The sequence below is a fragment of the Glycine max genome, chromosome 2 (genome assembly GCF_000004515.6).
Source record: "Glycine max cultivar Williams 82 chromosome 2, Glycine_max_v4.0, whole genome shotgun sequence".
In the NCBI taxonomy this organism is placed as follows: Eukaryota; Viridiplantae; Streptophyta; class Magnoliopsida; order Fabales; family Fabaceae; genus Glycine; species Glycine max.
In genome coordinates this window covers 6,752,368-6,771,316 of record NC_016089.4, presented here as the reverse complement: position 1 = coordinate 6,771,316, position 18,949 = coordinate 6,752,368, and the positions used below count along the sequence as shown (strand labels likewise).

The following is an 18,949-nucleotide window of genomic DNA, read 5'->3' as shown; positions in this document are numbered from 1 at the left end:
TTTTTTTTTACTTGGACACAACCTTAACAAAGCAGACTTGCATCACCACGGCCACAGAGCCAAAGAGTATCTAAGTATGAAGTAAAACAAACATTGGATTAGAATCTGAGTTGGCAGATTTCCTCAACCTTCATGTAGTTTTCCTCAGTTAAACCCTAGCTATAGACCCTTGTTTCAGTTGCAAAAACTAGGAGATCGCCATTCATAACCGTGAATCCAGTTAGTTTAGGATCTTTCTCCCTCAATCCCACCACCCCTTTTGTTCTTACTTTGAGATTTCTCAACCACCTGCTTGATTCATAATCTGTCAAGATCCAAACAGCGAAGACGGACTTTCTTAGCCTCACCAAACAGATGAAGCGCTCAGCTTCGGAAGCCTTTCCCCAAATGAAGATACTCATGTCACAACTTGAATCATGGGTGCCCCTTCTAGTGTCTTTTGGAACCCTTAGCATTGTTGAAGTGTCGCCGCTCTCGACGTTGTAAGACATGATATAGGGCCTAAAAAGGAGCGCAATCAGAAAAATGAAGTGGATGACCCCGTTACAACATATAGGCATGTTAAACTTCATGTTCCTGCCGCCTTGTTTCCATTGTTTTCCACGAACCTTCTTTAGACTTGTAAGACTTGCAGGGGTAATTTGAGGACCAATCTGTTGAGTTTTCAAAGTGAAACACCATGTAATCATCACGGCTGATGGAACATTCTAGCAACAAACAGCAGTACTGTATTTTTCTTGAACTTGCTTGGGGGAAGGAGTTGGCAACAAGTTTTTGTTGCTAGGTTACAACAAAGAGTTCGACCGGTGTGTTGTTGCTCGTTGCACGACACAGGATCAAACCCTTACTGGAAGCAAAACTCTTGTTGAGTTTGACAAGAATCTCAGAACATCCTTGGACACACCGGAAGACGATTGCTCTCCGAGCAATGAATACAACTCAACTTCAACTTTTTTTGTTGAAATGAGATGTCTCCGTGTTGAAGGAAGAAACATGTATTATCCTTCTTCAACGAGTTCTGAGTTTGCTTCCATGCAAAACAGGTCTCTTCAAGAATCTTGGCCGCTGTCTTGCTTGTGCATTTGAACCTATGAATCACTTTGGCTGGTAAACAAGAAAAAACCTCAAATAACTCTCTGAGGAGAATCTCATGGATGCAAAATGTGTGGTAAATTGATGAAATATACCCAAAGGCTTGGAAATATACTCAAATAACTCTCAGGAGAATGTCGAATGAGAATGAGAATCCTGATTCTCATGGATTAAGATTAAAATAAAAAATTAAAATTAAAATATTATTTAATCATAAAATCTCTATATTATCAAATAAAAATTAAATATTTTAAAGATTTATGATCACATCTACCACCATTATAGTCACCAAAATTACTATGATCGTCACCAACATAGCTGTGGATGGTGGGGGCGATAACAGTGATATGATGATGAGCAATGTTGGCCGTCATCATGTTTCTAATGGTGACAGCGCAATAATAAATGCATTTTCTCCTTCACACCGAAAAGGAGTCGTTTTTAATGGGAACGAGTGAGGCTTGTCGAGCAACTCAAGCTCTTGGATTCTATCATCAACCACAAATTCCTCATTCCTGGAGCAAAATGGAAAATGGGCAGCACCCAAAAATTGCAAATTTATTTGTAAAGGAGCAAAAATTTTAGGGTGTTGGAAATGGGAGTTTCACGGGGTTCGCATGTGGTTTGTTCCTAAAAGTATTGCTGATATGATTAAGAGATAATGAACAGTTGGGAAAACAAAGGGACTTAATTACAAGGACAAAGAATCAATGCCATCTTCGAATCCCGAGATAGACACAATTTGTAAGCTTTGTTCAGTTCTCAGTATCGTGCCACTTTGGTTTATCCTCCTCACCTTTTGTTTCACTCGATCTCTTCCCTCAGTTCAGTTCATAAGTAATTTGAGACTCGCTGCATTTTGAGTGCCAATGTCACCAACACTATCTCGTTGTTAAGGGATTACTGCCATCTATAACTTCTATAAATATTATAACGTGTCATCTTTCTCTACATTTTTACTCTTAACTAGATTTATTCTTAAAGTTAACGTTTTTTCATTTTTTCACTTGTGAGTTTTTCTTTCAAATTTTAGGTAAGTCAATGTTTTTTTTTTCATTTTTTCTCTTGTGAGTTTATTTATCAAAATTGGTGTTTTTTTAATTTGGTTTATGTAATTTTTCTTTTCATTTTTTTTAGTAAGTTTGTGTTTTTTAATTTTAATTCTTTTAAATTTTAATTTTTCATTGTAGTAGTGATTAGAATTGAAAAAAATACAAACTTAAAACACTAAAAATAGAAAAAAAGCTTACAAAACCAAAATTGAGAAAAAAAAAAACTTGCAAAACCAAAATTACAGGGACTAAAATAAAAAAATTGAACTTATTGAGACCAAAAATTAAAAAAAAACATTAACTTACAGAAATAAAAAAATTAAAAACGTTAATTTACACATGAACCAAAAAACATAAATAAACATCCTAATTATTATAAATATCTGTAACGATTTATTTCAACTTTCAACAAAGTTATATTTTTCAAAACAAATTACATTCAACTATTTATATATATAAATAACTTCTAAGTCTATAAGGAGAGAGTACCTTTTTTTGCATTGATGATTTTTTAAGTGTGGTTATTATTCTTTTTTTCATTTTTTATTTTGTATAAAAAAAATATAGTAGAAAATAATATAAATGTAGAAAAAAGTATAGTAGAAAATATTTGTAACCATTTTTTTAGTTTGTGGAAAAATATAGTATGATGCATTTTAGAAAATATATGGAAACGAGGATGTATGGATGAATGCAGTGATGGCTCCAATAGGAAAGGAAGATGATGATGCATTCAGGCTTCCTTTGCAAACGAGAAATCAAGGACAGAAACAGCCAAAATGTCACCTCCTAAACACTTCTTGCAAAATGACAAAGCACCAATTTACCAATTTTTATGCTAGTTCAAAAATCACTCCTCCTCACCCTTGACCTGTTAGACCAGCCCCTATGTACTCTTTTTTGGCCACTTGAATTAAAGTTTTCAAATCACTCTATTTTTGTCCACCAACGAATGGATTGAGAAAAAAAGTTAGACGGACCAATCTGTTTTATATTAAAATAAATAAATTTAATATTTATTTTGATACTTTATATATATTATTAATTTTAAAGAATTCAAAATTTAGGATAATATATTCAATTTTTAATAATTATTTTTTATTTTTGCTTAACATTTTTTGCTGTGGATCAACCCAATAAAAAAAATGGGGCTACCCATAACTAAAATGCGGCAAGACAAATTGACCCATTTTTGGGGGTTGATTGCGAAGGAGCGGGTTACCTCGTTTTACAACCCCTATTCTTGATAGATAAATAATTTTAAAATTACCCTAATTTCATAAATATTTTTATGAAATCACCTATTTTAAAAAGTTCTGTAATATTTCACATTTAGTATAACGTATGAGCAAAACAATTTGATGATTATTTGTGTTGATACCAACGTTGATTACATGTTTTTTTTTAAATGTATTTGTTACGATTACATGTTTTATTAAATTTACGTGAACAAAAGATAACAAAAGAAACTGAAAAGAAAATATTCTATGAATATTAACCATGTTGTCTTAAGAACAAATCTTTAATAAAGGAAACCAATTATATCATATTATATATATATTCATATATATCATTATGAAAAGAAATTAAATTAAATCTAATCAATGAGAATTTTTTTTCACTACTTGTACATTTTCTATTGATGGTAGCTAAGGTGTTGAGTTTGTTCCTATTCAAGAATGTTTCTATTTATTATATATACATACCCTCTTTGACACATAGCACACCAAAGCCACGTGCCTCGACACGTTGAGGCAGATAAGAGTATATGGAGAAAGATGCCTCCTCCTCCCACTGAGTTGTTATATAAATAGAGGAACTATCAATTCAAGGTTCAGGCTCTTCACAACAAGATGCATGCTTGAACCATACATGCAAATTAAGAAGAAACCTTCCACAGATAACTTGTCACTCGGTGTACATCTCTTTACATCATATAGACACCACTGCACAGAAGAAATTAGATATAAATACACCTTTCTACTCTCTTCTCTTAATATCATCTCAAGCTAGAGAGGTATGTTTTTTTTTTTCATTCCCTCCTTTTTCTTTATCATCATCATCATCGACCATCAATGCTTTCTTGTTTTCTTTGTTAAATAGTGATTTGAATGCTTGTTAAAATCAGTTATTCATGAGCCAGAGAACTGACTGCTGGCAAAGTAGCCAATTGGTTTGTAATACAATAATAGGATGCATTTTGAAAATGACAACAACTTTGGTGAGAATGGAGAAAATGTAATAATGTAACTAGACATAGTTTTTTGAATGTATACTTTTTGAGAGGAGTAGAATAATAGCGTAGAATAGATCATTCATCCTTAGTAAGCTAATAGTATTTAACTAAGTTGTCTTTATTTGATATTTTTTAGGTACAACCTTTATTTACTATTTGATAAAAAAAGAGTTGAAATGCGCCTTTTTTTTTTGGTAACTTGACTACTAGTATAGACTTCTGAAATTTTATTGCATGGGGTTTTAGATTTCAAACATTTATTATCACTATTGTGAAAATAAAAACACTAATTAATGAATACAAATCTTACCAATTAGAGATTATTTTTTTAGAGAGAATAATGGATAAGGAATCAATATTAACAATTTCTTTTACTGAAAAATATATATTAAAAATACATTATTGAAAGTTATAAAAATATCGTAATAACATTTTTTAATAAATAAATTATATTTAACTCTGCAACCAAATTAGTTTAAGTCACTGACATCGGTGGAGCGGCTGGGAAGTCAACTTTTCTTTTAATAGTCCTTGTTTGGAAAATTTTTAAATATTGATACATTATTAAATATTAAATATTCGTCTTTACATAATTTATGTTGCCTGTATAGTTATTTGGAATTTTATATTTATAAGCTACCGCAATAATAAATGCATTTTCTCCTTCACACCGAACGAGGACCATGACCATATATATCTTGAATTGCCCCTCATATATATGTAAATCTAAATGTTAGATCTTTATCAACTTTTGGTCCATATCCTAAAAAGGATGTCCTTTATAGGAAACAAAATTAGTTATATTACTATGTTAATTAGCAGCCTTCTCATCACACCTTGCACAAAATCTCACCCACACACCCCACATGTACATGCATTTTCTCCGGTATACACTTTTCAAATTATATAAATACACTTTTTGGGAAAATATAATCAAATGATTCTTTTCCAAAATCTCTCCATTTTATCATAAAAAGGGGAAAGTTGAAAACAAAAAGAAGAAGATGCTTAATTAACATGAAAGAAAAAAAAAGTGTATTCAAATAAGTGGTGGAAAGTTGGAAAATTCTGTGGATGCGACAAAGGAAGGCAACATGTATATATAACTTCCTCTTCCACTCCACATGCATGTGCTGTAGCGACAAAGAAATAAAGGAAACACTCAAACACTGTTACGTGTTCATTACATTCCAATAAGAACCATTTTGTGATCATATCATGCATGCTTGTGAGTTGTTGGCTAGCTAGGACCCCTCCATTAAGGGCCCCATGTTGCATGCAATGTATGTAATTAATTTCCCATAAGTTAATTAGCTATATATGTCATATGAAACTAAGAAACTGAAGAATTTTTTTATTTTATGTTGGATGTTAGAATTGGAATCATAGGCATTAATAGAAAGGGCATATACAGAAGCAATACGCAGAGATCAAATATGATAAATAATTATTTTAATTAAATTTTAAAGTGCGCACGCCCGCTGCTATTATTCATACAATTAAAGTTGAGTTTACCTGATAACATAATAGTGACATTTGATCATATATGGCCATCTTATGTTAATTATATCTCATTGAGGAGATTTATAAATCAAAATATTGTGAATAATAAAAGAAATATAGATAAAGCAATTAATTGTAAATTTATACAAAATAATCACACTAATAAATTAATTATTAAAATCAATCAAATGTTTATATTAAATAGAATAAAATGTAATTTTTGTTCTTCTATTTTTTCAATTATGTGGTTTTAGTTTCCTATTTTTTAATTAATTGAGACTTTTTATCCCAAAAAATTTTCAATTGACAAATTTTAAAATTGATCTATTTACTCTATAAATATTGTTTGATATTTGTTTATTTATTCACATAATAAATATTTTTATTTTAAATCATCTAATTGCTAATATGTTTAATTTATTAAAAATAATTAAAAAAATACATAATCAAGTCTGAAATTAAAAAATGATATTAAAATTACAATTTTTTTAAAAAAATAGGAGAACTAAATTTTTAAGTTTTTTAAAAAATAAAAATATAAGACGAAGAAAATTAAATTTTAGCATATTAAATCTAAATCATGGTTTTGGTTCATGTTTTCCTCCCTATAATGTTCTATATGTTTCTTTCTTCTTCTTTTTTTTCTTACAAAAAAACTCTGGGGAGCTGGACTCCTTCAATTATCCTGTTCGTTATTATTAATAAAGACAGCAAAGCTATATTAATTGAAAATAAACTGTACCACTTTCTATGATCACCCTTTTAAATTTTAATTCAATAGTTCACTTTTTTTTTTTCAAGTATTAGTCTTTATTTTTCATGAATGATTAGTGTCTATTATTTTTATTTATTAAAAAATCGATCTGAATCAAAACTCAAACAATACGTATTATACCGTATATATATAATGTTTTAAAAAAAAACATTTACGTATATATATGATTTCAATTTACTTAATTAATACTATTATAAAAAAACATATAAATCTCAGTAGCTCTCTTTTTGTGTTTTTACTTTCATTCCTCACATATCTGCCCACAGTATTTTCGTTATTTTTCCTTGCATCTTCTAATTATCCACACCAAATCATATAGAGCTCCATTTCTTGGTTATAAGGTACGAGACAAACACAATGGTATCATTTTTACATGAAACTAGATTTGTTCAGCTTTGTTAAACATGGCTTTTGAGGCAATGATTGTGTAGAACAAACGTTCACATAATCACATGCATGCATCTATGATGGTGGTTTAATTATTCAGGGTGCCACCTTTTGCGTTTAATCATGCATGGTTTGAATCAATTCTATGCTTTGTCGGCAATTATATATATATATATATATATATATATATATATATATATATATGTTTGTCAAAATTTTAGATATGGAGAACGAATGAATAGGACACTAAAGATAGATATAATTATGCTACTAGATAAATATCACCAAACTTTTTTCTCATTATCTTATCATGAGCACATATATTTTTTAATAGCAACTATCATTATTATGTTATGCGCGAGTTCATATAAAAATTGGACTCGGTTACATTGTATATTTGAAATGATGATAATCATAATATATTTGAGCAACAAACGCTAACTAAAATATAAAAAACTATTTACAATTTGCTTATAGAAATTAACCATATAAATAGTTGATTCAAAATAGATTTCACGTACAACGTACGCCTGTATAAGAAACGTTAATAAATAAGGGAGGAAGACTTTGTTAAAAAAAAAAACAATATTAATGTTACAATCTAAAGTGGGAAACAATAACTTTAATTGTCAAAATTTAAATTAGCCTTTACAGACTATATAAGTAGCATTAAAAGAAAGTAACGATATAAACCCAGATAAAATTATCCGAAGAACTTTTGAATCCCAGCTCCTTCTAAGTTAAAGACACAAAACAAATCACAGCTCTCGTACAAGGTTTACAATTGTCAAGATTCTTATACTAATCTCCGAATATTTAACAGAGTGTGACACTTGGGGTAGCAGCATTCAGTCATATAGCAACATTTTAGGTTCAAACTTCAATTTTGAGAAAAATTGATGTCCCAGGACTAAGTTATGAATGCAAAAATCTTGTTCCGATCCAGAAAATTGTTTGGTATGATGCCCACCAACTATTTAAATATAAATTGTATTGATTACCGTAGGTTCAGTTGAAATGTGATTAAAATTATATTATAGAATTGCATTAGATATTTTTTTTTATAAAATATAATCACGGTATAGTTCTTTTAAAATATTTTACAAAAAAAAATATTTTTTTAATGAGAATAACAATTAAAATTTTCAAGTATTTTTCATAAAAATTCATTACATAATTATCATAATTTTTTAAAACATTTTTAGTTAGAAAATCACTTCTTTCCTGTGTAAAAAATGTTCCGTAATATAAAGAGGTTGTTGCTTTAGCTCTAAAGTGCAAGAGAAAGGAATTAGTATATATGTACACAAAATGCAAAAGTATATGTAATTAATTGTCGACAACAATAGGTGTTTTTATTGATTTTTTTTAAAGAATTTGGATGCAATCATATATTCATATGCACAATTCACTAGTCACCACTTGAGACATGATACACAATTTTACATAACATGGTATTATGTGATATTAACACAAGAAAAAAAAGATTAAGAGAAATCGTAAGAACTAAAAACACAGTTTTTGATATATTATATATATATTATTTTTTATTATTGATTGAAATTTATTAAAAATTACAACTTTGAAAATCTTATATTACTCTCTTTTTTTAGTTTTTCATAAATTTTAATCAGATTGCATCGTAGAAAGAGAATGCTAAGAAGTGTGTTGTTAACAATTTTTTTTTTTAAAAATTATAATTACACATTGTGTGAAAATGACCATATATTCATACTCATTCCAAAAGGAGAAACGATAATTAGAGAAAACAAACGTAATGTGCAATGTCCAGCAGGTTTGATTGTGTTCATTCGTGTATCCCCACAATAAAAAAAAGTGTATTGTAGAGTGACCCCCTTTTTGGGATAATATGATGTGATGATGATCAACAATGACTCAACTCCAACTTTTCCCAAACTTTTGCAATTCCGCGTTGCAAATCTTTCTTGCAAGCTGTGGGCCATGGGTTGGCGTGTGTTATATTATTAACTAATAAATTATTATTATTTTAGCTGTAGAGTTATTTTATCCTCAAATGCTTCCTCAGTTTGCCCCATCCCCTTAGCATACTTTTCTTTAACCAGTTAGAATATTCTAAAAAAAAAACAATGCATTGTTGATTCCTTCTTGTGCTTTACACCTATAGATTATATATGTTACTAATTGGCCTTTTGTTTAAGCTGATTTAACTTAAGTTATAGTCATGTTTATTGGTTTGATATTCTTGAAATATGTTAAAATGTGATATTAAATTTTATTATGTGATTGTTTATGATTAATTGATTTAAAAGATGATAATTATATTATATATATCCTTTACAATATGAACCAATAGTAGTGAGATTAGGTGCTACTTGCATACATGATATCATGATCACTCTTTCATTCTTGTTAATATTCTAATTGATTTGTTTTCTTACTGGAGTGATATTAAAAAGTTGGGTTCAACACCGTCCAAATCCCCATTATTTGTTTGCTTCTCGTATTGTAATAATCCCCTATTTGGTAATGTTCGTTGGGTTTTGCTGTATCTGTGCGACGAGACGACATAGAGTAACTTTAGAAACTGGTAAAAGTGAATGCTAACAAAAATTGACTAAATAAAAAGAGATTAAAACAAGACTACTAAACTCAACAAATGGTTTAGTTGCTGCATATAAAGACAAAAGGTAAAACAAATAAATAAAAGTGAAGCTTGAGATGGCGAGGTCTTCATTAGGCGCCGTGAACAAGAGGCATTTTCTTCGTCAACCCTTCAAGTTGGATATAAAAAGTATTGCTTGATGATAGTGGTTACCACGGCAAGTTTACTTTTAATTTTAATTTTAATTTTTTTTTGGGATGTTTATAATTCATATATATATATATATATAATTTGAAGGATCTTATTTTCACTGTATGGTCTAGTGGTCTAGTTAAAATTTATGATTGCTTGTGTATCCACATACAATGATACTAACTTCATAGCATTTATTACAACAATATACTTACTATGACTCAATTCCCTGAATACTCGACCCGGTCAAGTTCAACTTCACTTCTATCTTCAATTAAAATTAAAATTTATGATTGCTTGTGTGTATTCACATACAATGATACTAACTAACTATACATACCATTTGTTACTACTAAAATATATGACTCAATTCCCTGGATACTCTGTCCGGTCAAGTTCAAGAATTCAATTAAACTTCACTTTTATCAGTATTTTAATTAGATTTCCTTTATATATATATGACAATTTCTGTAATCCGAACATCTTTTCCTAGATAGACATTAATCATGTTCATCCCATTGCTATACATGTTACAAAAGAAGAACAAAATAAATTACCAAAAAAAAAAAAGAAAAAACATAAGTTTAATTATTTTGGTGTTGTAGTTACAACAACTTTATCTTTTAAAATATCTTATTTTAAACTTTATAATATAACTTTTTAAAACTTCTTGGTTATTATTGTCTAAAATTACTTAAAATCGTTACATTTAGATCCTTTAAAACTGAAAAAAAATAGACAGTTTGAATTTTTGTAGTGGTTTTAAGGATTTGGATGCAATTATATGAGTTAAAATAATGAAATATTTAAAATTTTAGGGACTAAGAAAAATGAAGTTACTGTGACTATAAAGAATAAAAAAAAAAATTATCACCATGTACAAATATAAAAAAGACTTGCACTAATGCAAGCATTATCATTCCAAATAGACTGCAAAAAAGGTCATTTAGCCAAAATTCTATGAAAGCGTAATAGTTGAATGATGAATTTTGAACAGTCTAACCGTCCATCGAGACCTCGGATTATCGATGGACCACCACTAATGGCCGTCATATAAAAACATGTCAAATGTCGTTGATAACCATGCTTTTGCTAAAAAAATTCTGTGTCAAACCCCAATGTATTTTGTTCTTTATTTGTTTATTTATTTAATTGTTGTTGTAAAAATGTAAACTTTCTCTCAACCGTCCCCTTAAAATTCTCCAATTACTAACTCAACTAAAAATTGCACAGTCAAAGCTCCAGAATCTTTCAGCAAAAAAAGGAGCAACTTTTTTTTCAGCTCCAACTGCAAATTCTTTTGTTGCCTCAGTGTGTATTGGCAACTCAACAATCTTCATTTTTCTCACTCTTGTTAGTTTCTGGTACCCATTTTGAACAGTGATGAAGCATCATCATAGGTCACCACACCACCAACAGGTACTGTTTCCCTCTCTCTCTCTCTCTCTCTCTCCCTCTGTGATGGTTTCTTTGTTTGTGTGTGGTGCTTGTGGTTGTTGGTGTTGTGGGGTTTTGTTGATTTTGGGAAAGTGAGGCAAATTTTGCAGAGAAGTTGGGCTGAAATATGTTGTTTCGGTTGGTCCTGCATACAGCTCTTCTGGGCAAGGGTGGTCATGCGCAAGTGGCTTAACATGGGGAGCTATGAGTCTGATTACAGTGCTGACCCTGTTGATGATGATGATGATTCTGAAAGTGGTTCAGACAATGAAGGTGAGTTTATGCAAGAGTGATTTTGTTGTTATTTTGAATGTTTGTGGTTTTGTTTCTGAATTTTGGGGAAGTTTGTTGATTTGATTAGAATTGGGAAAGTTGAGCATTGGGGTCAATAGGATGGGCGAGTTAACTGTGAACTGTGAAGTGATCTAAAAAGACTCTGAATTGGGGTTGTTTCTGGGTGTTTTAGTTTTAGGCTTTATTTGATTATATATTTTGTCTTTTGGCTGTTGAAGTCTCACTTTGTGTTTGGTGTGCTATGTAGAGTGGGGAAGACGGTCGCGGTTTGCAAATGAAGATGAAGCTTCATCTGAATCAACAGGTGACTTTTTGTGGTGTATGGGATGATCTTATTTACCAGCTGTGAATTGCAAAGTTTTATTCATTTTCACTAACACGCATTCAAGACTGGCATAGTAAGGCTTTTGAGTGGTGTGAATACTAAGAATGATACATCTATAGTTCTAAAGCCTGGATTTGTTGATGCTTTTTTGTCACTTTGGATAATTTGCCCTGTAGTAGATGACCACATGTAAATTATTTGATTTTTTGCATTCGAATATAGATATAGAGTTAGGTCACTGAAAGTAGGTATGCTAAATAGTATGTACTGCAGAAAAATAAACACAGTTGCAACTTTTTAATGCAAAATCAAATTGTTCAATGCTGTGTAACATAAATTTTAAACCTTTAGAATATTATCCCTGTTGTGGAGACTTTCTTCTTTTTCTGAAAGCAAATTATCACAAAAAATCTTAGCATGCTGCAGAGATCAATAGCTCCATGAACATCCAGTTCTAACTTATAATTTTAGTAGTCTCTGTGAAGTGTAAACTGTGAAGGTTTAATATGTTGCTTAAATTTACTGTCCGTGTATTAGCCTAAATTTATATTGAATCACAGAATTTCTTCCAAAGTTAAGGAGGCAGAAGTCATCAACTTATAGATCTCAGTATATAAACAAAAAGGAGCTGAGGTGAGATGCCATTCTCATGTTTATTCAGTAAGCAAGACTGCACAATAGTTGCAATTGTTTTAAAGTGTGAAAAGCACAGTTTATTATTTATATCTTAATAAGGATTCTGGTGTATATTTGCCTCCTAGGGTATGTGTTGGGACGTGGAATGTTGGAGGAAAGCTTCCACCTGACGATCTTGATATTGATGATTGGCTCGGTGTCAATGAACCAGCTGACATCTATGTCCTCGGGTAAATTCTTCACCAATTGTTACTGAAAATACTTCTTGAAGAACATAATGATTAGTATCAAGTCAATACTGTTATTTGTTCACCTTGTTAAGCTGGACTTGGTATATTGATGAATGGACTTTTGGTATTTATCATCAGTTTCTTTTTTCTCCACTTCCAGTAGTGTATGCAATACATCTGATGCCATTTTGTAATTAATTTTAGAATATTTTCTACTGTAATTGTTTCTATTTCATGCTTTCAAGACTCATCCCATTTGTTTGAATAAAACAATGCTTTACACTTGCAGTCTTCAAGAGATTGTACCCTTAAACCCTGGTAACATATTTGGTGCTGAAGATACCCGTCCTGTTCCAAAATGGGAGAATATTATTCGAGAAACACTGAATAGAGTCCGACCTGAAATGCCAAAGATAAAATCCTTTAGTGACCCTCCATCTCCATCAAAATTTAAGCCATCAGATGACATCCCTGATATAGAAGAAGAAATATTACTTGAAAGTGATAGTGACATTGGTGAGGAAGTCCATCCTTTGGATGAAGAAAACAATATTTGTGATGGAACATTCATGGGTGAAACTGTGAATACAAATTTATTAGCTTCTGATGCTGCTGATATTGCAAACTCCGGCTTGCCAGTTAAAACTGATTTACAGAGGCAGTTTTCTTTTCCAAAGATGTTTGATAAGCAACACAGTTTTTCAGAAAACATGGTCACGCCATTTGCCCACCAGGCCACTAAACTAACTCGAATGCTTAGTGGGTCTGAAAGGATGGGTTTGAGCTGGCCAGAGCCTCCACTGCATCTGCTATCTCAGCGAGTTTTGGACAGACCAACTTCTTTTAAATCACTCAAATCCTTTAAATCATCTAAGTCGTTCAAAACATTCAACTCTTTCAAGTCAATTATGGATGAAATGCCGGGGATTGTAGGTCTTCCTGAAATTGACCTTGAAGCTTTGATAAAGAGAAAAAGAAGATCACCATATGTAAGGATTGTGAGCAAGCAAATGGTTGGGATTTTCATCACCGTTTGGGTTCGTCGGAGCTTGCGTAAACAAATTCAGAATTTAAAGGTTTCAACTGTTGGAGTTGGTGTTATGGGCTATATTGGTAACAAGGTCTTTTACCTTTCTTCATATTATTTTTATCCACTGCTTAAAATTATATTTTTTTTGTCATTATGTTGTACTATTATTGTGATAATTCATCTTTACTTTCCCTTTTATTGTCATACTATTTGCTGCATTATCCTAATGATATTAGGTTCTTATATATTGTTTGCTATCTATCAAGGACTCAAATACTCTAGATCTGTTTCACAGTTCTACATAAGCTCAGGCTTTTTGCATGTTATTTTGCCTTTTTCCTTCTACCTTTCAACATCTTTTTGCTTGCTGACATTTCATTTGCTCATTGCCTGCTGATCTTGTTATCATCTCACTGCTTCTCTTGTTCAGTATAATTTTTATCTTATAATTCATGACAAATCAACTACCCATATTCATGCTTTTCTGGTCAAGATATTTATTTTGAATCATGCATAAAATCAATCTCCTCTTTATCTTTTAAATAATCATATTTTGATCAAAATTCTGGAAAATGGGGAAATAGCCCTCTCCAAACCTAAATAGCTTCAGTTAAAGGATTTATTTTGATTTATCTAAATGAATATAAATTGCTTAGCAATTAATCCACCTATTAAAGTTTTAAATAATTTTTTATGATGATTATAATGAAGTTTTAGTTCATGGTGGGTTTTGAATTAGATTGATTGTATTATTGGTGATAGTTAATATTATGTAGAGTGACCATCTGACCGATATTGCATTGGATTATTAAAACTGTTGCAATTTTTCAGGGATCAATCTCTGTCAGCATGTCCATACATCAGACGTTTTTTTGTTTCATATGTACTCACCTTACGTCAGGTGAAAAGGAAGGAGACGAACTTAAAAGAAATGCTGATGTTCATGACATACTTCGTAGAACCCATTTTCATTCACTTTCTTATATTGGACTTCCCAAAAAAATCCTTGATCATGAGTGAGTGCAATCTTTAATATACCATGACAAACTAAATTGTTATTTTACTTTGTTATTAGAACTGTTGTACATTTTTCCACATTGTATGTTTTACTTTTGCATTGAATTATTGCCTAGTCCTTGATTTCTTTCTTCATGTTTTAGCTTAATTATTTGTTGCTATATTTCTATGGGTTTATCACTTTTCTATGTCTTTGAACTATGTTAGGCCAAAAAATATGTTTGTAATGGGAAATGGAGATTGACATGGAATGAGGTGGTTGCTAACATTTTTAAAATTAGAATACAAGGAACTTATTGATGAATTATCTGGTTGTGGTCTCTCATGCCAAAATTATCGGTGCACTAACATCAGTTAGACTCCCGTTTATCTAACGTATATTTATTATTGACAATTGTAATGTGAACAAACTCTGCTAAATAGGTATTCACTATGCATTAGTAGTTAGCACAGTACTTTTATTTAAGAAATAGTATTGTTTTGCCATCTTGTGTCATAATATGCTGTATTTTCTGCAATTGAGCTGCCTTTTCATTTGTGTTTAGCTTTAGGCAAATATTAAGTGGCTTATGGATTTATTTTGTATTACTCCACAATGGTGTGCCAATGGGCTTCTTTTCTACACTTATTTTTTATGTCCATGAATGAGTTGCAAGTTTGCTAAAAGTTTGCTTATTTGACACTAGTTGTAACACCAACATCAGAGTCACTCGTATAACATTAGACACAAGAGAATAACACAGATTAAAAAGTTTTTTATATATTTTTTTAGATTAAACCTGATAAAAGGTCAAAGCAGATACCAGACTGCAAAAGAACACAGAACAATGTCTATCACAGATTAGGTAACCTCTACCAGTACACAATACACAGGCCTAAGCCCAAACAAAGTCTTCCCCTCCCAATCACACACAAAATACAATCCATGCATAGAATGCAGAAACTGACATGCCATTCACATAAGGGACACACACTCATAACTGTAAAATTGTTACTAAACATGTAACTGCTGTATAACTTTTAAGGGAGGGTTCTTCAAGTATTTGGGTGCTTATCAAATAACTCATGTTTCATTCACTTGGTTGGAGCATTTTTAGCTTCTGTTTCTGTTTAGTCACTGTAATTTTGTCTTTAAACGTTCTGTGGTTTATAATTGCTTAATCAATTCAATTTATTTGCAGACGAATAATTTGGTTTGGTGATCTGAATTATCGTATCAACTTATCAAATGTGGTAACAAAAGATCTTATCTCAAAAAAGCAATGGTCAAAATTGGTTGAGAAAGACCAGGTACTATAGCAATTCCTACATTTTGTATTTTGTGCTCATGAACATTCCTTTGGAGTCCAATTAATAAGGTCTAGTCTGATGTTTTCTAACCTGGTTTGGTTCAAGCCAACTTGAGAGGGTTTATTATTTTGTCAAAAAAGTTTCTGTGAAAAGATATTTTGATCCCTTTATCTGTTGGGTAATAGTAAAAATATTTTGGTAACCTGTGCTGCTATTCAAATGTTATTTTTTTTTCATTTCATACTAAATTTACAAGTCACTAATACTGCTAGGTAAGGAATTACTTAAATTATAATTTTAGACAATGCCTCGCCTTCTATTTCCCTTCTATTTAAGCTAACCCATGAGGCAATTTTTTAACTAAGTACTAATAACAACTATAACTAATTCTACGACTGTTCTTACTACTTTACTGGATCCTAGCAAATTATTTGGCTGTTCAATAAATTAAATTGACATCATATTATCACACAGCTCATACGGGAACTCAAGAACGGTGTGTTTGGAGGATGGTCAGAAGGCGTGTTAAACTTTCCACCAACTTATAAGTATGAGGTTAATTCAGATAAGTATTATGGAGAGGATCCCAAGGTTGGAAAGCGCTCACCAGCATGGTATGCTTTTTTCTGAGGTTCTGCTTCCATGTTTGCTAATTCTGCGCCTTTATGTTTATTTATCTATTAAAACCATTGTTTTTTTATGTTTTCAAATTTCTTAGGAACATATAATATTAATCATTATCTGTATCCGTGTTTATTCTTGATTTTACTGTATGCACTTTGAATACACACCTAAAAATAAAAACGAGGTGTTTTAGATCAGGTATCTGGTGTAGGAAACAAGTTGCATGATTCAAGCTTTCCTCACAGGAGACAAGATCTTAAAGTTATCAACTTCCAAAGTCAAAATTTGATTAGTTTTTTAACCTTAATATTTTTTTTATTGAAAATTTGAAGAGAACAAAATTTTCTTAACGACTCTACTTATGTATCAGCCACCAAATGATTAGATGTTTTTTTTATTTGATCATTGTCATCAATCAAATTTAAGATAATAAGGAGTGGATGTTTACTTTGTTGGACTTGCAATTCTATTCATTAATTAGTTTTGGCATGAAGCCATGAACTACTATTTAACTATAATTGTGCCAATCACAAGTTTTAAACAAACATCTGCACAGGTACTTGGAGACTTATGCACAGGGTCTTACTCGAGACCTCTGAAAAATTCTAAATGCTTCAAATTGAATACACTAATTATGATACGGGGTTATTGAAAATGTTTTGACTTCATTATGTCCTTAAACCTGGTTTCGTGGTTTATGAATTGTGTGTTTGTAATCACCTTTTTCAGGTGTGATCGTATTCTTTCATATGGCAAGGGAATGAGATTATTGAGTTACAAAAGGGCAGAGCTCAAACTCTCCGATCACAGACCTGTGACCGCCACATATATGGTTGAAGTTGAGATATTCTCTCCTAGGAAGCTACAGAGAGCCCTAACTTTCACTGATGCAGAGATTGAAAATGAACAAGTCATAACAAATTTAAGTAATTGGAATTTAGCTGCTTAACTGGACAGGTGAATTGCTTCTTATATCGTGTATAAACTTGTCTGCATGCATAATTTTCAAATGAATTATTCGCACCCAATTCAACCCCCTTACTCGTTTTGAGAATAATAACCCTTGCAAAAAGCAACTTCAGTAGCTTTATAAGGATCGTTTTGAGAATAATAACCCTGGCAAAAAGCAACTTCAGTAGCTACTTTTTATTTTCACTAACATTTTGATTTACATTAGAAGAAAAAAAAAAGTAATTTGATCGGTATAACCTGCGAGTTATCCCTATATTTTGATTTACATTAGAAGAAAAAAAAAAAGTAATTTGATCGGTATAACCTGCGAGTTATCCCTATAATTTTATCAATTATGCAGATAAGAAAGACTCATATATTTATGGATATAGATTCCTATTTCAAGTAAAAAAAAAAAACAAGTGATTTCTTCTAATTACAACACGTATAAAAAAGAATTATTTGATATCATCAAGAATTATATATCGGAAGATAAGGATCAAATGAGTAATTAAACTCATATTTTATAACTCAGTGGCTACCATCTGATTGCATCAACTATTACTTGTCTAAGTCTCAATATTATCAATTTGAATATTTGAACATCTCTGGAATCATGCTCCTCCTGATGTAATAAATATAATATCCTATTCTACTTTCTGGTGCAGGGATACATCATGAGTTGTAAAGGAGATTAACTTGCAGAATTTCAGGGAGCATCAGTGATAGCTGCTGCAACTTCTAACACTCACATTGCCACTACTAGAATTAGATTCATTCATTTTTTTTTCTTTCTGCAGTTGTTTGTAATTTGATTTTGCCTTTTACCAATAAGATTTAGAGCTAGTTGTTTGATTGGCTATATCCTGTGTATGTACATTATGTGATTGAGGTGTCCATCGTATGTAAGATCTTTAAGTGGAAGAGCTTCATATGTGTTCATAAAATAAATAGGGTGTTGCTAGGTGCACCCAGCATTTTTTTAAAATACGAAAACTGTCCTTATGTTTTTTCGCATTTGTGATGGGTGTGTGTGAGGGTGATCCGTAAATCGTAAGGATCAATTTGATCCGTAAGATTGATACGGATCAAGTTGATTCATATGTTGATATTAAGCATACGGATCAACTTGATCCGTAAGACTTCTATGGATCAAGTTGATCCGTATTGTTCCGTAAAAGGTTTACGGATCAAGTTGATTCGTAAAAGGCTTACGGATCAACTTGATCCATAAAAACCTTACGGATCAACTTAAATGGCTTACGGATCAAGGATATTTTTGTCATTTTACCTT

At 31.2% G+C, this 18,949-nt stretch overlaps 1 protein-coding gene across 2 annotated transcripts; it reads left to right on the top strand.

Annotated features, from left to right (window-relative positions):
• Positions 1–10,596: 10,596 nt before the first annotated feature.
• Positions 10,597–18,643, top strand: LOC100801663 (type IV inositol polyphosphate 5-phosphatase 3). 2 transcript variants are annotated; one of them, XM_006574721.4, is made up of 11 exons: positions 10,597–11,240; positions 11,369–11,531; positions 11,800–11,856; positions 12,438–12,510; positions 12,639–12,743; positions 13,033–13,864; positions 14,605–14,789; positions 15,972–16,080; positions 16,555–16,694; positions 17,434–17,661; positions 18,324–18,643. In XM_006574721.4, the coding sequence occupies exons 1-10, from the start codon at positions 11,205–11,207 to the stop codon at positions 17,651–17,653; spliced, it is 1,920 nt and encodes a 639-aa protein (XP_006574784.1). In that variant the 5' UTR covers positions 10,597–11,204; the 3' UTR covers positions 17,654–17,661; positions 18,324–18,643. The 2 variants fall into 2 exon arrangements, with proteins under 2 accessions (XP_006574784.1, XP_006574785.1); XM_006574722.4 differs by having other exon boundaries at positions 10,598–11,240; positions 11,414–11,531.
• Positions 18,644–18,949: the final 306 nt, after the last annotated feature.

Coding starts and splice junctions, on each gene's coding strand:
- LOC100801663 (XM_006574721.4), top strand. CDS start 11,205: ATGAAGCATCATCATAGGTCACCACACCACCAACAG. Junction 11,241..11,368: donor GGTCACCACACCACCAACAG/GTACTGTTTCCC, acceptor CAAATTTTGCAG/AGAAGTTGGGCTGAAATATG. Junction 11,857..12,437: donor AGCTTCATCTGAATCAACAG/GTGACTTTTTGT, acceptor ATTGAATCACAG/AATTTCTTCCAAAGTTAAGG.